Here is a 19,103-nt window from a genome sequence, read left to right as displayed (position 1 = left end):
TCATAACTATGTGCTTTACATCTCTTAACTCCTCAGTTACCAGGAAAATTTACTCCTGTCTTAAAACTGTCCTGGAAGGGGTAGAATGGGTAGTAAAATTCAGGGTTTAGGATCTAGTAAATCTTGTGGGCAACCTAATTTTTGGAGAAGAACAAAGAGCATAGAAGTACCTACCTTTAAACCACATTTCCTGGGTCTTTGATCTCATCTGGGCAGCAATATATATACAGATATCCATATATCCATGCAGTGCTTTTGCTACATTATCTCTGCTTTATCATTATATTGCTGTCTTCTGTCTCACTGCAGGTGAAGCTGATTCTAGCCTCATCCCACACACATAAGGCAGAGTAATAGGCACTGCTTAAATGGTTGCAGAAAAAAGAGAGGCATGTTAAAGGAAATGCAAGAAGTTCCCTATGCTGCTAGAGTGCATTCCCCCCTCATTTTGCAGGGGCTCTTAATGACCCTGCAACAAAGTAATTAGGAAATTGCTTTCCCACTTGATGGTCTGGTTCTGCACAGCTCCATTTGCTCTTCACACCTGCATTGCAAATAAAAATGCTTACCCAGCATTTAGCTTGCTAGATGAATCTTTTTCCTATTCTGAGCTTACATGAGGATTTAGTATGACCTACAGACAGCAGTTACATTTTACAGAGAAGCATAAAATACGTAGAACTGCTTATGTGCAGAGGAACCCTCTGACTTACCTTCAGCTGTCTGCAGGGTTTACAGTCCCAAGGAAATTTATAAGCACTTTGGAGAAGACTCTTGAAGAGGAACAGATTAGAACATGATGAAGTAGGAACATGATTCCCTTAGGAATAAGCAAACCCATAGACAGCTTTGGAAGCAACACAGGAAACTTGTGCTTGGTGTTGAAAGAGAATACACTAGCTTCAATTCAGCAGATAATTTACACATAGGTTTCACCTGCAAAGAGGCCCAAACTTGTTGGGAAAAGACACACTGGGACAGAACTTTGTAGAGCAGAACCTCCACTGGGACTTCACTGCAGAAGACAACTCTGTCCCAGAATAGCAGAGAGAATGGCTCTGAACACTTTAAGAAGGATTTGCCTACATGAATAAATCCATCTGCAAAGCTATGTACATCTTACCTTTCACCCTCACTTCCCTTAGAGCAAATGAAAATCAGTCAGGAGGAGATGCTTCTTACTCAAAAGAGAGATCTAAAACAGCTTAGATGAACTCTGCCCCCAAATTTCTTGTTTCTCTCTTCCAATAAAGCAAGCCTGGGGCAAATCTCCTTCACCTTCAGGTGTCTAATCATTGGAATCTCACCACCACCACCTGTGTGGCTCCTAGCAGATATTTTATCTGGTGCCTAGATTTTTATTCCTGCAATGTTCCCAGCCTGTGATAGTTTTTTGCTGGATTAGCTGGCAGGCTCACCTCTACCCCCTCTTTCTCCTCTTGCTGGGGGCAGAGCAAACCCACAACCTCAGAAGCAGAGAGGAGAACGTGATGCAGAGGGGAGTGTTTGGTGTAAGTAGCCAGCACTCATCCCCTTCCAAAGTGGCTTCTGTAACCTATTTGTCTGCCTGATCTCTCCAGCTGCCACAAACTAAGGGTCAGTTTGCACAGGGAGAGGCTGATTTCCAAGCCCTATCCTCTGCCAAACTCACCCTGTGGTTGGCCAACCCAAGTAAAGCAAAGATTTGGGGTGGGCTGCGAAGTGGTGACACAGAGAAGCCAGGGACCAAGACAAGGCTGATGCTGCCTCAGCAACGAGGCAGGGGGGGGTGACAGGCATAGCCGGAGACTGTCACCCTACATCCCATAATGCTTTGTGTGCTCAGCAAGTGACAAAATGTAGGGCAGAGGAGGTGGCCTGCGACCGCCCCTCTCGCTGAGCTGATCCTGTGCCATGGGATGTCGGGATCTGGCAGCTGAGCCGGGCTGAGCTGCCTCCCGGGATTTAGTGTTGGATGGAGCAGCACAGGCAGAAATTAGCAGGGCTGAGGATTTTGTCATTTGGCAGATGCCAGAAGAACGGGAGCTGCTTAGGGGAGAAAAGTGATGACCAGCTCCTTTTCCAACTTCCTGTTTCTTCAACGTGAAAAGGAAGTTTTAGAATTTGAAAGCTGAAATTTTCAGCCGTACAAAATTGGAGGCAGAGCAAACACGACTTGAGAAAACCAAAACTGTGTCATTAACCTGCTGGTTCTTTAGGCAGAGGTAACACCCTGTCTGAGGTTCAAAACCTGACATTTTTGGCTCACGGCCATCAGTGTGCCGCCCATATTCTTACCAGGAACAGACGGCACAATTAAAGAAAATCCTTTTCAGTAATGACCAGCTTAGCTGTGCTCTGGTGAAAGTGTGGTGAACACAAAATTTATACCCGAAGCAGAGCCTTTAATTCATGGTCCCCTTTTTTTTCCAGAGCTCAGCAAACCCAATCTGAATCGCTTCCTCTGTAGATCCCGCCTTAACGCTGAAAACCTCCACAGCTGAATGAAACCAAGGTCACCGCGACCCCTCCTCCTCTTTTCCTCTTTCCCGGGGGTTTCTGTGGCTGCACAGCATCATGCCAGCCCCTCCGCTTTAGCCTGAACCCCTGGGGGACTCACCGGAGCCCCCTGCACCCTGCTTTCCCGGCTTCATCTGCCATCTAGCGGGGTTTCTCCATCCCTGCGACTGTCTCCGCGTTCATCCCGCGGAGGGCGCAGCGGAGATACGCGGGGGGCCTGGGGGACACCGATCGGGGTGCGTGTGTGCCCTGGTGTGTGTGTGAGTGAGTGTGTGTGTGTGTGTGTGTGTGTGTGTGTGAGTGTGAGTGTGTGAGTGTGTGTGTGCGTGCAGCGGGAGGAGGCTGTGTCCCTTCTGGGGAGCACACGGAAGAGGTGTGGACTGAGAAGGGGGAGTGAGCACTGCGGGGGGGGGGGAGAGTGGCACGGAGGGAGTGAGCTCCCGGCGAGGGGGTGTGGGGTTTTGTACCCACGGAGGGCTGCGTGTCCGTGCTGGTGGGGTCTGCACGGAGGGGGTGTGCACTGGGGAAGAAGGGAAGTGCACAGAGGGGAGGGGGTGTGCACCCGTTGTGGGGAAAGGTAATGGAGCAGCTCATTCTGGAGGCCATCTCTAACCACTTGAAAGAAAAGGTTATCAGGAGTAGCCAACATGGATTTACTAAGGGGAAATCTTGTTTGACTGACCTGATACCCTTATATGAATGCATGACCAAATGGGTAGATGAACAGATGGATGTCATATACCTTGACTTCAGTAAAGCTTTTGATACAGTCTCCCATAACATCCTCATAACAAAACTCAGAAAATGTGGGACAGGTGATTGGACTGTGAGGTGGATTCCTAACTGGCTCAACAAGCCAAGTTCAGAGGGTTGTGATCAGCAGCAGAGTCAAGTTGGAGGCCTGTGGCCAGTGGTGTTTCCCAGGGATCAGTACTGGGTTGTTTTGTTCAGTATCTTCATCAACGACCTGGATGAAGGGGTGGAGTGTACCCTCAGCAAGTCCACTGATGATATGGAGCTGGGAGGGGTGGCTGATACACCAGAAGGCTGTGCTGCTATCCAGTGAGATCTGGACAGGCAGGCAAAAGTGTAACTCATGAAGTTCAATAAGGACAAGTGCAGAGTCCTGCATCTGGGTAGGAATAACACCAACAACCAGCACAGATTAGGGGTGTCCTGCTGCAAAGCAGCTCCATGGAGAAAAGACCTTGGAATCCTAGCGCACAGTAAATTCTCCATGGGTCAGCGACGTGCCCTTGTGGCCAACAGTATCCTAGGGCGCATCAGGAAAAATGTGTCCAGCAGACCTAGGGAAGTCCTCCTCCACCTATTCTGCCTGGTGAGACCACAGCTGGAATTCTGTATCCAGTTTAGGGCTCCCCAGCTCGAGAGACAGTGACATACTGGAGAGTTCAGTGGAGAACTATGAGGATGATGAAGGGACGTGAACACCTCTCCTATGAAGAAAGACTGAGAGAACTGGGGCTGTTTAGCCTTGAGAAAAGAATGCTGAGAGAGGAACTTATTAATGTCTATAAATATCTGAGGGGTGGGTGTCCAGAGGATGAGGCCAATCTCTTTTCAGTGTTGTCCAGCAGTAAGACAAGGAATAATGGATATAAGGTGCAACATAGATAGATGAGGAGAAGCTTCTTTAGTGTGAAATGATATAGCACAGGAACAGGCTGTCCAGAGAAGCTGTGGAGTCTCTGGGGACTTTCAAAACCCACCTGGATGCATTCCTGTGTGGCCTGCCTTAGGTGATCCTGCTTCGGCAGGGGGGCTGGACTAGACGATCTCCAGACGCCCCTTCCAACCCCTAATATCCTATGATTCCATGTTTCTATCATTTTAAGTCCTTTTCCTCGGGGCTGCTCTCAGTCCATTCTCCGCCCAGCCCATGTGTGTGCTTGGGATTGCCCCGACCCACGAGCAGAACCCCGCACTTTGCCCTGCACAAGGGGCGGTCTCCCTGCACACCCGCAGCGCCGCGCAGGTACGAAACATGAGCCCCCCCTCGTTTCTCGGGGCGGGGGCTGCGCCGGGCCGGTGCCTGGGGAGGCGGCACCGGGGCGGGCTCGGCGGAGCACCGCCTCCCTGGGCAGCGGGGCGGGCCGCCCGCTCGGGCCTTGCTCGCTGAGGCCGGGAGAAAGGCCCCGATGGAGGCCTCGGGCTCCGGGGGAGCAGCGTCGGGCGGTATTGCCCTGCACGACTTCAGCGGGCGGCTGGGCGAGCAGCAGGTTCACTTCCACGCCATGAGGCTGCGGGACTCCCTCTTTCTCTGGGTGGGCGCCGCGCCCGCCCTCGCCAGCCTGGCCGTCGCCATGTGCAGCCCCCGAGTGAGTGTCCCTGCCGCCTCCTCTGCCGGGTTCGGGTCCTTCCCGGGTCTCCCTCCCCGCGCTGCCGGGATCTGATCCCCCCCTCTGCTTTGCTCCGCTTGCAGGACAGCATCCCAGTAGCCGCCTCGCTCCTGGGGGATCCCTCCGACACCGCCTCCGCCTGCCTGGCCCAGCGATTGGGTAGGTGCGGGAGCGGCGGCTGCGCGGTCCCGCCGGGATGGGATGGGCCGGGCCGGATCCGGGGCGGGACGGGACGGGAGGCTGCCCTCCGCGGGGGCGGGGAAACGGGCAGGGCGGGCCCGGCCCGGGCTCTTTCTGGGAGCCTCGGAGGCGTCAGGGGAGGTGTGGGTGGGCACAGGAGGGTTCGGCCCTCCCGGCGGGTCGGAACAAGGGGATCTGCGGTACTATTTAGTTCTTTCAGCATCATCTGTGTCTGCATAACCGGGGCTGGCGGGGTCTCTGCCTCAAGGCACGCTGAGCCTTATCAAAAGCGTATTATGGAGTATCCTGATCTTGGCTTTGGCTGTGAGGCGGGGGGAGCACACACCTGGTGCCTAGCGAGTGGGATTTCCAGTGGTTTCCCTCTCCGTAACAGGATTCAGGATTTCAGGGATTTTCCTCTCTACAAAGCTGTGCTACTTATGTGCTGTGGCTGGCGAGTGAGGTACATGTGTTTTGCTTGAACATGAAGCCAACCCTCTTCACATCTTGCACCTTATTGCCCCTGAATCCTGAGAAGTTATGGCCTGGGAAACCCTGGATTATCTCACGAATGCCAGTGTTTGATCTGATTGTCCCCAATAGGCATCTCTGAGGGAGTCTCAGTTTTTGACCTGTGTAGAAGTGGCCTGCTATGCCTACTGCAATGCCAACATTGCCAGATTCCTGAATGTTAACTTTTGAACTCCCATTTATATATATATTTTTAAAGAAAATACCTAGCCTAATGCATCCTAGTATCCTCACACCTCTGACAGCTGCATTGAGCTGGTCATGCATCATCACCTATCAGTAACTGATGCAGCTCCAACTGGTGACCTGCTGAAGAAGCTGTTACTGGGTTTTAAAATGCAAGATGCTGTGTGGCTCAATCTCATTGTTTCAGTTGGATAGGCCACATTACTCTTCTTAATTATTGTTTACTGATCTTCCTTATGGACAGTATGTCCTGAGTTTGTATTTTCAGATGGTTTCAGGAGTCTACACCTACTTTTCTATGGTCACTAAGGTATAAATAGAAGAAGGATTGCTCACAAGTCTGATCTTTGAGCAACTGTACTCAGTGTCCTTTCTTCATCCTGGTAACTTTAAATAACGACTGTTGGAGTCTATCCTGTGGCAGCTCTTTCTCAGCATACTGGTTTCAGTCATTTCCACTAGGTAAAATTCCAGGGGGAACTCTAAAACATGATTTCTTTATGTGTAATCCATTCATTTTCCTTAGGAAGTTAGCTAGTGAAAATGTAGTCAGGAAGGGGTTACATTATCCAAAGTGTAACAGTTAATTCTGTTTTCTGTTCGGTTTCCTCATTTCTTCTGAATCTTACTCTAAGCTTCTGTGTAGAATTGGAGTCCAGTTAACAGCTCTGAGTTGTCTCAGTGGTTCTCACCCTCTCCTGTCTTATTTTTTAGCTCATCTGCTATCTTCACTCTTAAAGATTTACTACAGATTTCATAGCTAGAATTGGTAATAAGTTGTCATTTCTTACATTAGTTATTTCAGTGCTTTGCAGCAGAGGCTGTCTGGGTCACCTGATTTTTCTCTCAGTCAGTGGTCTAAGCTCTACTGCATTTTTTGTAGGGTCCTTTTCTCATATACATTGCTAACTTCACATACTTTGTTTCCGAGAACTGATAGTGCTGTTAGGTTCTGGGATATCAATTATTCTTTATTCTCAGAAATGCACTTTCATTATTTCATCTTAAGCTTTCTGTGCCAGCTGCAGCCCAGGTAGGCTTTTGGCTGATGTTCCTTCATGCCATCTAACCTCTGGGTTGCAGATTTCCTTGCTTGTCAGTCCCTTTTGTATTCTTCATAGACAATGTTCTTACTCATGCTATACTGCTTAAGGACATATGCTGTGTTGAGGAAGGCTGTAGAACTTTTTTGATTTTGGTTGGAAGGAGAAAGTCCGTAATACACTTCAGGCTTTGGATAATTATGTGCTTCCTCTTCTCCTGATCATAACTGACTTAGGAGAATAGAAACAAATCTGAAATCCTGTGCCTTGGTATTTAGTTCTGCTTTTTTCAATCCAGCACTTTAAGTCAGCTCATGGTCATTTAGTCTAAAATTGTTTATTTTTCTGAAATCAGTAGATCTGCAAGATCATCACCAAGCACCTCTGAATCTTCTTTGTTTCACATAATACTTGGTAAGGAAACCCGTGTTCTGCCTTGACTAGAAATGCCAAGCTTTGCTCTTACTGGTGTTAAGTTTTCTGCTGGGAAAATAAATCCTTGTTACCCCCCCAAATTCTCTAATAACAGAGATGCTATTCAATGCCAAGCCCGACTTGTACCTCTGCTTCCAAACCAGCCTTTTAAAAATATCTTACGATATAGTAATCTCCACCCAGACAGTATTTATACATTTTATTTTTTTCCTATGCTGTCAGTGTTTTTTTCTGTGCTTTTTCTATTCTGGTCTTTACAGGCACTAACTCAAGTAGCATATGATGCCATTTGAATCTAAGTAATTTATTTTCTTATACTTCCCAGTTGCATTGTATCACCTGCCTTTTGTTCCAGCAATATCAGGTTCCTTGCTTTGGAGCAGGAGTTTCATGATCCCAGGCATCTGTGTACATGTTCTCCTGTTGTTTTCTTTATAGCCTGGTATGGGTCCTAGCCAGGAGAGCTGTATTTGGTGTACTAGTTCTATGTTTTCCCTTATTTCATTTTTTTTTTTTTTTTTAGTTTTCTTTTCTATTTCTCATGTTTGTATTCCTCTTGAGCTATTTCTACCTGTACCCGTTTGTACGAGGTGCCGGGAGTGTTTCTCACCCCTCTGCCCGACCGCTCTGGCACGAGATGGATCTAACTAGTCAAGAAACACAAATCCTGAAAGATTTTTTTTTTTCTTTTGGGCTAGCGGAGTCCAATTTATGAGAAAGTCTTGTCTATTACTGCCTCCTCCCTTACCTTCCTATCCCGAAACCAGAGCGCGTTCAGCCGCAGCGACTGCTGCTTATTTCCGTGTCTTCATCTTTCCTCTGTAGGGACTGGCAGACCCCTGGTGAAGATCACCTGAACCTCTTCTTTGAGTCTTTCCCAGCTGGGCACAGTTCTCCCTCTGCACTTTCTCGGCACGAATGATCTACAAACTTGTGCTTAACACTTGTTCTATCCTTTCTTCTGCTTCTCCTGGGCTCCTCTTGTAGCTCAGACTTGGGCTCTGGCCCTGTCCAGTTGTCTGCTGGTCTCTGCTGCTGTGGTGCCCCTTGGCACTCAGCATGTCCTGGATGATGGGACTGCCAGGGAAGCTTCTCCTCCTTGTCAAGGAGCTGATGCAACAAGGATTAGCAGCCAGGCTATGTGGGAAGCAGCCCTGTTGGAGGGTTTTTGGGTAAGCCCTGTCTTTTGGGGTTTTCTGCGTTAGTCTCAAGTTGCAAATGGTCTTCTGCAGAGGTGTAAGATCTTCCTGCTTCTGTCCTCCTCCACGGTGAAGTGGGGACAGAAGAGGTCCTGCTGGGAGCAGAGCTCCTCGTGTTCCTTGGCACAGGCAGTCCTGAGGGATTCACAACATTCCCAGGAACTGGAACAGCATCCCAGAGAGTCGACTGGGTCTTATGCAAACCTAATTAAGAAGCTGAGTTTTGACACTGCAGTGTATGATGGAGCTTCATTAGACAGAGTAATGGTATTAATTAGTTCAGAATTAGCATTGCATTCATTCAAGGCATGATGATGAAGCACTAGTGCTTACAAAATATGCTGCTTTATACCACAAAATCTGGTGCCAAGCCCAATTTTTTTTTTTTTTTTTTTTTTTTTTTTTTTGCAATTAGAGCAACATGGTGCATTATATCAGCATTTTGTAGTGCCAAGTCTTAAAAAGGCAAATGAGTCCTTGCATTTCACAAGCAGCTCTACTTACTGAGCCAGGAAGCTGGTAACCTATTAGAACAGCAAATGATACTTGATTTACATAATAAAAATGCCTCCAGGCTGCTGGTTAAGTACATTTTGTATGTATATATAGATTTCCTGTAGTTAACTCTCCCATTAAAAAAGGAATGAGATATTAGTTTTCTGGTGAGTTTAATTTTTTTAAAGTTCAGATGATATTTTTCAATATTCAGCAGAACAGTCTGATTTCTCCCTGGGATTTTCAGCTTCCAGCTCATTTCATGCCAGAATATTTTGTGACCCAAATACCATTTTTTGTCTTCTATTTTACACAGCTCAATTTAAACTTACAGCCTATTTTTCCTCTATGATGCTGACATTCGTCATAGAATTTAGCTTTAGCAGCATATAAAGAGAGTTACAAATTTGCTACATTACTCTGGTAAAATCTAACTAGGATTTCATTTTAGTTACAAAACACTGGTGTTACTTGTTCTGCCTCTGCTGATTAAGTCTTCCTGCCCCACTGGACATTTTTTTTTTCTTCCCACTATTAATTAGCTCTGTCATGGAAGGCAGCTCTTAATTTTATAGCACCTCTCTCTAGGTATTTGGCATTACAGTAGCCTGGAACTTGTTTTTTGGCTTTATCATGTGCAACCCAGGCTCTCCAGCCTCCTGGAAGGCATCCTATAAAGAAAAGTTAAAGGAAACAAACTTACTGATATCAGGCTTAAACAAGAGTACTGCATACTTTTTGTGGCCTTTTCAGGGGCTCATGATAAATCTGAACTTTGTTAATTGGGGCCTAATCACTTTCTTTCCCCCCAGAAGGGAAAGTTTTTCACAGCATAAACTTACCAATTTGCAAACTAAATTTCAGTGCCGAATCCTGTAGAGCCTATGGTTTCCCTTAAACTGTATTACATTAAAGAAGCACCCAAAATCTGCAAAAAACAGTGAGGCTTTTCATCAGGCCAAAAACTAGTTGATAGTCACCAGGCTTATATTGCCCATTTCAGTGATGTGCAGACATTTGCCCAACATGCCAAGGCTCAGGCACTTGCTCTGTTACTACTTTATAGATGGGTCCGTCATGGAAAGAATGGAGGATGTTGTCTTAGAAACCTGCATGATACAGCTTTTTAAAATGCTTGCTTGAACACCATCACTGCTTTTATATATAAGCAAACTATGGCTGATTACTCTTTTTTGTGTTTTAGCCAGCAAGACCAAAAAACAGATATTTGTCAGCTACAACCTACAAAACACTGACAGCAGTTTCACCTTACTCATAGAAAACAGGATCAAAGAAGAAATGATGGCTTTTCCAGAGAAGTTCTGACTTTGCATAATTGTAAAATAGCCTGAGTTTTTGTTTTAGAAAAACTGTTTGCAATTTTCACACTGACATGAAGTTAGTATTTTTGTTTTGATTGATTATGCTGTTATTAAATATAGATGAACCTAAATACAGTTGGGCTTGGATTTTTTTCCCCTCTGAATTTACTACCTAGTTAAGTGAATAGATTAGAAAACATGCTGCAAAATGAGAACATCATTGTAGAAGTGCATGTGGTGTCTGGCCTGCATGCAGCATGGGAAATCAGTCCCAAATTCTACCTGTACTATTAATCTACCATGTACTAGTATTGAACACATTATAGCAGCTTTTATTGTTCAAATAAAGGAAAAAACCCCAAAACAGACCAAACCATGTTTATAGCAGTGAGAAGCTACGTAAAGTTAACATAACATAACATAAAGTTAGTATTACCGTGTTGTATCTTGTCACTCCTGTTGGTTATAGTACTACTGCTAAATGCTTGATTTCCTTCCATCTCTTGGGCATTAAGAACACTAGAACGGTGTCACAAAGGTCTTTTTGTATGTCCTCGAGGGCTATGAAGAATGAAAAAGTGCAGCTTGAATTTTGGAACAACAGATAAATCTATCAGGCTGCTAGAAGAGCATCATGAGTGTAAACTGAGCATACTCATTAGAAAAATCACCATCACCACAAAGCATCTGGCTGCTACATCCCTGGATTTGCTTTTAGGTAGGATGGATATCCTTTCTGAGGCAGATCCATGGGCTACCTTGTTCAGCTAGAAAGGCAGCTATAATTTAACTATACAAAAAAAGCCTAAACCAACCACAGAGCCAATGTCATTGTGACCTTTTGCAGCAGTCAGTATGTGCCCTGCTATGGCCCATCACCTATTATTCACAGCAATTTGGAGGAAAGATGAGTGTAGCAGCCTTATGAGCAAGCCTGGGTTATTTCTTTTGTGTTGCAAGTTGAACTCTGACTCAGACATAAGCTTCTGGATAGAGATAAAAATGCTACTGCTGCTGCTAGACAACTGTCCTACCAGCCTACAGAAAACCGATGAACTTACCTTGCTGTGGTGGCACAAGCAGCAATTAAAAAGGTTGCTGATGTAGAAGGCGTAACCCCTGACGAGTCTCCTGTCTGAAGGTGTTTGAATACCCAGTGGCTTGGGCATTGCAGGTTTGGTGTGGGTGCAGGGGGTCCTTTCTTACTTGGTGGGAACAGGTGCCAGTCTTCAGCTGCAGTGCAGGATCAGAATATCAACTGCTGGAGGGTATTTTCTTTTTTAATTTACACCATCCAGGAAAGTAAGTCAACTGTGCACTGACAGAATGTAAAAGGTAATTAGTTGCAAATCAATGTGTTTATTAAATTAGTCTGGTTTAAAATTAGCTCACTCTGTTTCTAGAGGAGGACAGAGCTGTTTGCAGAGGTGTCACATTAGGTGATGCCAAGTTTTTGCAGAAGTCACTATGAAGGAGCCAGCCCAAGGAGAGCAAACTGATGGGACAATGTCGTTTTATTCTGTACATTTACATACAAAGTTCTTTCCAGTAGGTACAACAGATGTAACATCATGCAGACATTTAGCTTGTAAGACTTTTTTCAGTACTTGATTTAAGCTTGTGCTATGAGGAAGCACCACCAGACTATTCCAGACTATTCATGATCAAAACGTACAGTAACACGATTTTGTTTAAACTTCATCAGAAACTGAAATGGGGAGGGAGGTCTCACCCACTAGACATAACACGCCATACTCCTTTCCTGAAACATTTTACACAATACATTTAAAATGAGGTTTGTAATTCTATTTTTCTTAAAAAAAAAAATAAAAAAAAAAATTACAGCAGGGGAGATCATCCCCCCTCTTAATAGTGTTGTCTTATGTGCCAGCTACAGGCGCAACTTGACATTCACAGAGTTCAGTTAATGGCACTTCTGCTTCCAATTTGGTGACCTTTAGTGTGTGGCTCCAGGAAGTAGCAATAGTTAAAATACTTCCATTAAAAAAAAAAAAAAAAAAAAAAAAAAAAAAAAAAAAAAGCCTAGCTAAGGAAGCTGAAAGGTAACTCTCACAAACTCCTTTCTGAGTTTCCACAAAATGCTTGCAAACAAGTGACTGTCGTTACCCATTTGCAGTGCATCTGGCAATAAAAGCAGTACTAAAGCCTTAAAAGAGGGGAAAAAAACCCCAAGATCATGCATAATGTCACTTTCACATTTTTGTTTAAACTTACAAAGATGGAAGAAAGCCCTTAAATGGTTAACCCAAATTAAAATCCACTGATGGGCTTAGAGGTTACTGAAGGTTCATAGAAAAAGGCCAAAATGGACAGGACAGCTTTGGCCGCTTTCCCTGCTGTGGTGGCCAGAAAGAGCCATCTGAGAAAAAGCCTTTCCTGGTAAGGGCTGAGGAAGAGACGTGGCCAAGGAGCTGATGGTACCACAGACTGAGATCCCTGTCCTGTGACTAGGCAGAGGATGGTAAGCATCTCCCTGTTTTGTTTGTACCCTGCTGCATCTCCTGGTACCTTGCCCCTCCACATGAGATATGCTTGGCAAAAGCTTTCCAACTCTGTGAGAGTGGGTGTAAAAAAAGTAATAGTCATGGAAGTGTTCATCTTCTCAGGAAAAAGGAGAAAAACTGGAGCTGCCAAGGCAGGAAATTAGTTTGTGCTTTATTGTTGTGATGGGAGGCAGAGGGCCCGACCAAGTTGAGATGCTGGGGCTCCCCACTTTGAAGATCAGTACCGGCTACCTGGTTTCAGGCAAAGTACCCAAAAAACAGCAAATCAAGTCAGTTTTATAGGAATTAAAAAAAAAATATTGCCACATTTTCCTGTCACCTGGTTTGTTTATTATATAACTGTTGATATGTTTAAACATATATTCTCTTCCCTGGGCCTGTCTGTCATCGGAGAGCAACCACCAGAAAAGGAAACGATCAAGCAGGGTGGGTAACAGTGGTGGGCACACCAGGACTGCTGACAGTGCTGGAAGCAGCTGGTTTAACAGGCTTGTGGATGGTCTACCAAGAGCTGTACTGTAGCTTCAGCATATATGCACAGAGACCACGAGCTAAGGAGCTGCTGGCTCCACGGCATGATGGGTGGCAGGACGCTGCTCTCTGCCTCTGTGCCCGCTTCTGCTCCTCCACTTTCAGGCCCTTTTCCATTAAGACTTCTTTTTGCTTCTTCAGTTTTTTGTTGTGAACCCACTTTGGTTCCAACCTCCCCCCTCCCCCCCAGCTCCCTTCCTGGCCAATGTGTACGGCTTGCAACAAGCATCTCATATCAAAGGCAAAAGTTATTGCACAAATTTGGCACGTGAATACTGCATGAATGGGGAAGGCCTGGGTTTTTGTTTTTCCTTAGGTGGTCACAGACTGCAGAAGTCTCATTGCAGAATGAAAAGAGTAGGAGCTGTGCTCAAGCTCAACAATAAAACTTGAGTGAAAGGAAGATATCAGGCTTCTGCTGTCACAGCAAGTCTAGCGAAGGTGAAAAAAACCAGTAGTCTAACTTTGGGCAAAACTACCATCAACAGGTCCAGTGTTTCTTACAAGGCTCAGGAAGAACTCGAATGTCCACATCCTCTGTACAAAAATTAGCAGCTTTAGGACAATATCATTACTCTGAACACAACAATCTCTGTTGCTTCTGCAGGTCTACCTGTCCCCTCACGCTCATCAGCATCTGAGGCTGTGCTACTTATTGCACTGCCTGTCGGGAAGCACCTAGCTCTGATTTATTGGGGCCTGTAGGAGGACATTGGCAGCCTAATGGAGGATGGAAATTGTTAGGTACAGTAGTTAATCGACAGTATATACAGCAAAGGAAGAAGGGGGAGGGAAGGCAGAGGAGGAAAGTACAAATGAGCACTTCCCATACGCATGAACGCAAGATTTACATCAAACAAAGTGGCAATCATATGGACACTCAATACAACATCGATATCCTGCTGCTCTGTTTGCTTGAACATCTGCACTACTGAGCAATCACAAATGGATGGCCTGAGTGAGAAAGGAGAAGGGGGAGGGAGAGGAGGGAGGTTAACTACAATGCAAGGAAGCTCCTTGTTTATAAAGCCCTTGCATTTAACTAGATCCTCACAATATTCACAAAGTGAGAACCAAAAGCCGATGGCCAAAGGAAATAGTTGGTTTGGGGGCTGGAGAAGTCAAGTGGCCACTATAGAAGTGCCATCTGCACCATAGGGGACAAACTGGATGTTCACTTTGCTTAGCCTAGAGTAGGATCAATCCAATTTAACTTTTTTTTTTTTTTTTTTTCCCCCCTAAATGAAAAGCATACAAGAACACAGTTGGGGAAGATGGTAAATCTGAGTGAGTTCATTGTGTTTTTGGGTCAGGCCCAGAAAACATCTCTAAAAGCCCCAAGACACCCAACAGCAGACTGTAAGTCATGATTTATAGGCTATCAATTCATTCCTCTCCAATAGTCACTTAAGCATTTTGTCCACTTAAACAGAAGACAAAAAGCATGTTTCCAAAACCAGGTAAGGCAATGCCAGGATTTACCTGGCATGCTCCTTACTTTTTTTCCCTGCTGGTCTATGCTTTTCTCCTGGAGCAGTTGACCAGAGATTCTGGACCTCCTGGTAATTAAAGCCATTCTCAGCAAAACTAACTTTTGCATTATTTGTCAAATCATTTCTATTACTATTTAACACCAGCAAGAACCGTCTAAAATAGATTAATGGACTCTTAAAATGCAGAAAGTTAATTTTCATTGAAAATTGTTTGGGTAGGATTTTCTTCACTGCATTGGTGAAAAAAAAAGAAGTTACTAACTTAGGAAGTAACTTGTAAGGGCACATAAAAAATAAACATAAGCTGCCTAAAATGCAGTCAGAGTTTGAGTCACAACAGGTTTTGCTTTTTCTTTTTTTTTTTTTTTTTTTTTTTTTGTCTATACAAACACAGCAGGCAACCTGGGCGATTGAACTTTCTAGACAGGCAGAAGAATGTTGCACAAGTCTAAATTTCAGTCATTTCAACTATGCAGTGGATCCCTCTTTCCTTTTAAGAAACACAAAAACAAAACAGAAAACACCCCCTCCCCCCCATGGTTTCTTTCTTGGAATGGCTGCACCTCTTATAATAAGATGGCTTCATTTTTGTGATCTATGAAAGGAAAAGGAAATAAAGTGCTTCTTGAGAATAAATCAAAATAAATATACATATTTAATGGCAGGAAAAAAAGAGTTCTGAAGGGCTGCCTCCAGCCAGGTCTTTTCTCAGCTTAGTCTTTTCCCCCATAACGTTTTCAAGAGCAATCTGCACAACAGTTGAAGATGCCAAAAGTTGCTTTAGCAGCAGAGTTGAATTCCCCCAAGTCAGTGTCAGCTCTATCACTGGTTTGTAAAGTCTGTGCAAAACACCTTTGCCCAAAGTGCTGCTCCTCCTGCACAACAGCATCAAATAAAATACAAAAGAAAGAGGAGAAGGGGAAAGAAAAATAAACCAAACCACCCAACTGAAAAAAAAACCAAAAAAAAACCAAGGAAAAAGAAAAATCCACCCAGTTACATGGACTTCATCCCATTGGCAGTGGTGTTCTCCGAGATCCCATCACTCACAGCTGCTGAGTCGTGGAGGCCGGAGTAATCCTTGAGTTCAGAGTTCGTTAGGAGCAAAGGCTGCTCCCCCTTCTTGTGTGGCAGGAGGGGCTGCCGGGTGTAATGTTCCCCATCTGGGATGTTCTCAGGCAGGTTCTGGTTCTTGCTCTCTGGCAGCAGCAGAATGCAGATGATGCAGATGAGGGTACAGCAGGCGAAGATGACGTGGTGGAGGAAGTAGCCTTTCTGGTTGTGGAGCTCCATGATGGGGGCGGTCAGGCGGCCAAAGCCCGCACTCGCCAGGACCAGCCCCAGCCCACCTCCCCTGCAAACACAGCAGAGGTGAGAGCCCAGCCCTGCAGCACTTGTTCCTACCAACACAGCCCCATCTGCACTGGGGTGAGAGGACCACAGCCCTGATTGGGTCCTCCAGACTAGCCCCCTGGCATGGATGCCTGCCATGCACCCAGGCATCCAAAATCCCCAAGGCTCGCACCAAAGGTTTGCTCTCACCTTTCATACTGTACACCCGCCCTACCTGGGATCTGCTTTGCTGCTGTAGATCATCATTGCCTACTTGCCTCTGTGGGGGAAAAAGCTGCTATATATGTACTCACTTAAGTGCCTTTTCACACCCACGTAACTGCCCTGATGGAATAAGCACTATCATCTCAGTGTGTAGACAGCCCTCCAAAGTATTCTCATGTCCGAGTGTTCCCATATCCAGTGAAAACCAGATTTTGCTTAGCATGCCAGCCTTCTCCAGCTTAGACATAACACACCAAGAAGCAGTAGGTAGGGAAGTCAGTTTTGTCTGCCTGTGAAATATACCCCATCAATCAATAGAGGAGCGAGGAGACGAGACTTTACAGACCACTGCCTTGATCCATTATAGCAAATAGTGAGAGATGAAGTATTATCTCCATAAAAGTGTGCTGTGGCTGGAAACCTCTCAACACACTGACATTGTAATAATGTGCATCATTTTCAGAAAAAGAAAAAAGAAAAAAAAAGAGAAAAAGGAAAAAAAAAAAAGAAAAAATAGCTACTGGTCAGAATAGGAGAACAGCAGTTTGGGATTGCTTTCTCAGAGCTCTTAACTCACTGTACAAGCTGAGGTAGGCCTCTCACTTCACTCTCTTTTGCTTTTCTTGTACCACAGAAAGGGGTTATGAAAAGGTTATCATTGGTGAAATGCTTAAATTGTAAAATATTTTTTATGGCGCAAATGCTTACTTATTAAATGCAAGGTGCTTTTATATCGTGATCATACATGCATGCACACACACACACACAAAGTGAAAAAGCTTTAAAGTTTTTTTAAAAAAAAAAAAAGTGTGAAGAGAACCTCATCTGCTCCAGCCATAGGCATGGAAGTCACTTGCACATTCCTAATTCAAGGTTCAGCTAATTCAAGGTTCAGCTGTGCAAGCAACCCCTCCTGCCTTGTCATGGTCACTGCTGTGTCTTCAGATCCTGGAGCATGAGTGTCTGGCACACCCACAGACACATGTGCCTGACCACCAGGTTTTGAGCCACAGCTTGTGCTCCTGGTGCCTGTCCCCACTGCATGGAAGTGGCACTGCAGGCATTCTTCAAGGCAGAGCATTCCCTGTGGCTGTGCTGTGGCATGACCAAGGTCTCTGGCCAGCAGAGCATCACACCCAAGTCAGTCATTTTAGCAAATTCTCTGAGAGTAAGCAGCAACTTGTCCTTGATTTTCCAAAGACCCTGATGCCTGCAGAGGGCAGCTCCCCTGAGCTTCATCACTGGGACCCTGCTTCCCATTTGCCTACTAAGCTGGCCCGAGCAGCACACATCCTGTGGCTCCTCTGGGAGATGCCATGTACTCTGTAACCCTCTGGTGATCAGACAGGCTCAGGTGCCTGTTCCTGGCCCAGTGGCAGAGATGTAATTATTAACAATAATTTAGAGAAGGTGAATGAACTGCTTTACATCAACTACTTGAGAAAGGAAGTTTCATTGAATGGTGAGCATACAAGAAATCACAGCTATACAAAGCTACAAATGCCAAATGCACTCAGCTAACCACCGTGTTAAAATCTTCATCAAATCCTTTCCCAAACCCCCTATTGCTTCTTGACAGCTAAAGGGCAGCAAGCACAGCTTTCTAAAAATGCTCCCGGGACACTGACTGGATAAAAAAAAAATTCATGGATGCACCTTCAAAGTCTCCAGATCCGCAGAGCATCTCTCACAGACAACAGTGATTTCCCCAAATGCTGCAAAAGCCCTTATTAAAAGCTTGCCAGCTTTCCAGCAGCAATTTAGAAACCCAGCTGAATGTGGCCATTGTGCAACTGGCCTCCCTGCAACTTCATTAATACACTCACATGAGTAATCGACACAACCAGCCCTGAACCTCTGGCAAATCACTCTCTGAGTTGGCTCTGGAGCAACAAAAGCTCCGCTCATTTGCATCAGCATTTGCTACGGCTAAATTGTATCTCAGCCACTGAGGAGGACCTGAAGTGAGTTTTAAAAACCTGCTGTAGAAGGACATCAAGCAAGCAGAAAAGAAACAGGAAAAGGCAACAACAAAGACGGCTCTGTCATTAGGGGTCAAGTGGCTTCAGATTTGGGGGATGTGTGGAAGTTTTTCCATATGATGTCATTAATTAGAACAGGCACTGCTTTATCGAGAACCATCAAAACCTGGCAGAAGGGTGGCTCGAAAACACATTTGGTACACATCATAGAAGACATTTTAAAAAAAATATTTGACTATCCTGAAAAAATGGAAATGGGGAAAAAAAAAAACAAAATGAAAACTGAAAATACCTTTTGGAATTTTTTGCTGTGTGCACATCTGAAAAATGAGTACAGGGCAGGAGAGGCAGCACCCTCATAATTCACACAGGTTTGCAAGTGCTGTGGGGCAGCAGGTGGAAATCAAAAACATCAAGGGTGTTTTGGGACACTGCTCCTCCTCCCTCCAGGCTTTCCCATGGCAGGGGACTGGTGTCTGTATTTCAAACACACTCCAAGGTGCCAATTGGAGCCACAGGAGGGAGTGCAAGCCCCAGCTTCTCCCCCTGCATCAGTTGCTGCTGGGGTATTTCCATGGCCTGACTCCACAGGTGATCAGAGATGCTTCCCTGGCCCCTGCTTGCCCAGCAGCAATGAGACAGGATGGTTTGTGTGAAGCTTATGGTCTTGAGGTGAGCAAATCGCAAAGAGACTTTGGTTCAAACTTTTGTCCTGAGAAAGGGCCTACCTTTTCATAAGGAAGAATTTCCTCACTCACTACTGCA

The 19,103-nt window shown here is 45.3% G+C and overlaps 2 protein-coding genes and 1 long non-coding RNA gene across 4 annotated transcripts in view; 1 reads left to right on the top strand and 2 right to left on the bottom strand.

Moving 5' to 3' along the window:
- Nucleotides 1-4,579: 4,579 nt before the first annotated feature.
- On the top strand, nucleotides 4,580-10,381 carry PSMG4 (proteasome assembly chaperone 4). The gene is made up of 3 exons (XM_071736531.1): nucleotides 4,580-4,838; nucleotides 4,943-5,018; nucleotides 10,133-10,381. The coding sequence occupies exons 1-3, from the start codon at nucleotides 4,659-4,661 to the stop codon at nucleotides 10,252-10,254; spliced, it is 378 nt and encodes a 125-aa protein (XP_071592632.1). The 5' UTR covers nucleotides 4,580-4,658; the 3' UTR covers nucleotides 10,255-10,381.
- On the bottom strand, nucleotides 9,095-11,508 carry LOC139792754 (uncharacterized). Its single transcript, XR_011724388.1, has 3 exons — nucleotides 11,312-11,508; nucleotides 10,687-10,811; nucleotides 9,095-9,599 (listed from the first exon to the last, which is right to left on the bottom strand). It is a non-coding gene; the product is annotated as an uncharacterized lncRNA (long non-coding RNA).
- Nucleotides 11,509-12,073: 565 nt separating this feature from the next.
- Nucleotides 12,074-19,103, bottom strand: part of SLC22A23 (solute carrier family 22 member 23) — a 113,356-nt gene continuing 106,326 nt past the window's right edge. Inside the window, exon 10 of one of the 2 annotated variants that reach the window (XM_071736530.1) lies at nucleotides 12,074-16,153. In XM_071736530.1, coding sequence (XP_071592631.1) covers nucleotides 15,796-16,153 — 358 coding nt within the window. In that variant the 3' untranslated portion in view covers nucleotides 12,074-15,795. The remainder of the gene's footprint in view (nucleotides 16,154-19,103) is intronic. The other variant, XM_071736529.1, reaches the window with a different exon arrangement.

This window comes from Heliangelus exortis, chromosome 2, assembly GCF_036169615.1.
Source record: "Heliangelus exortis chromosome 2, bHelExo1.hap1, whole genome shotgun sequence".
In the NCBI taxonomy this organism is placed as follows: Eukaryota; Metazoa; Chordata; class Aves; order Apodiformes; family Trochilidae; genus Heliangelus; species Heliangelus exortis.
The sequence above is the reverse complement of the archived record's forward strand: the minus strand, read 5'-3'. Positions and strand labels throughout refer to the sequence as shown.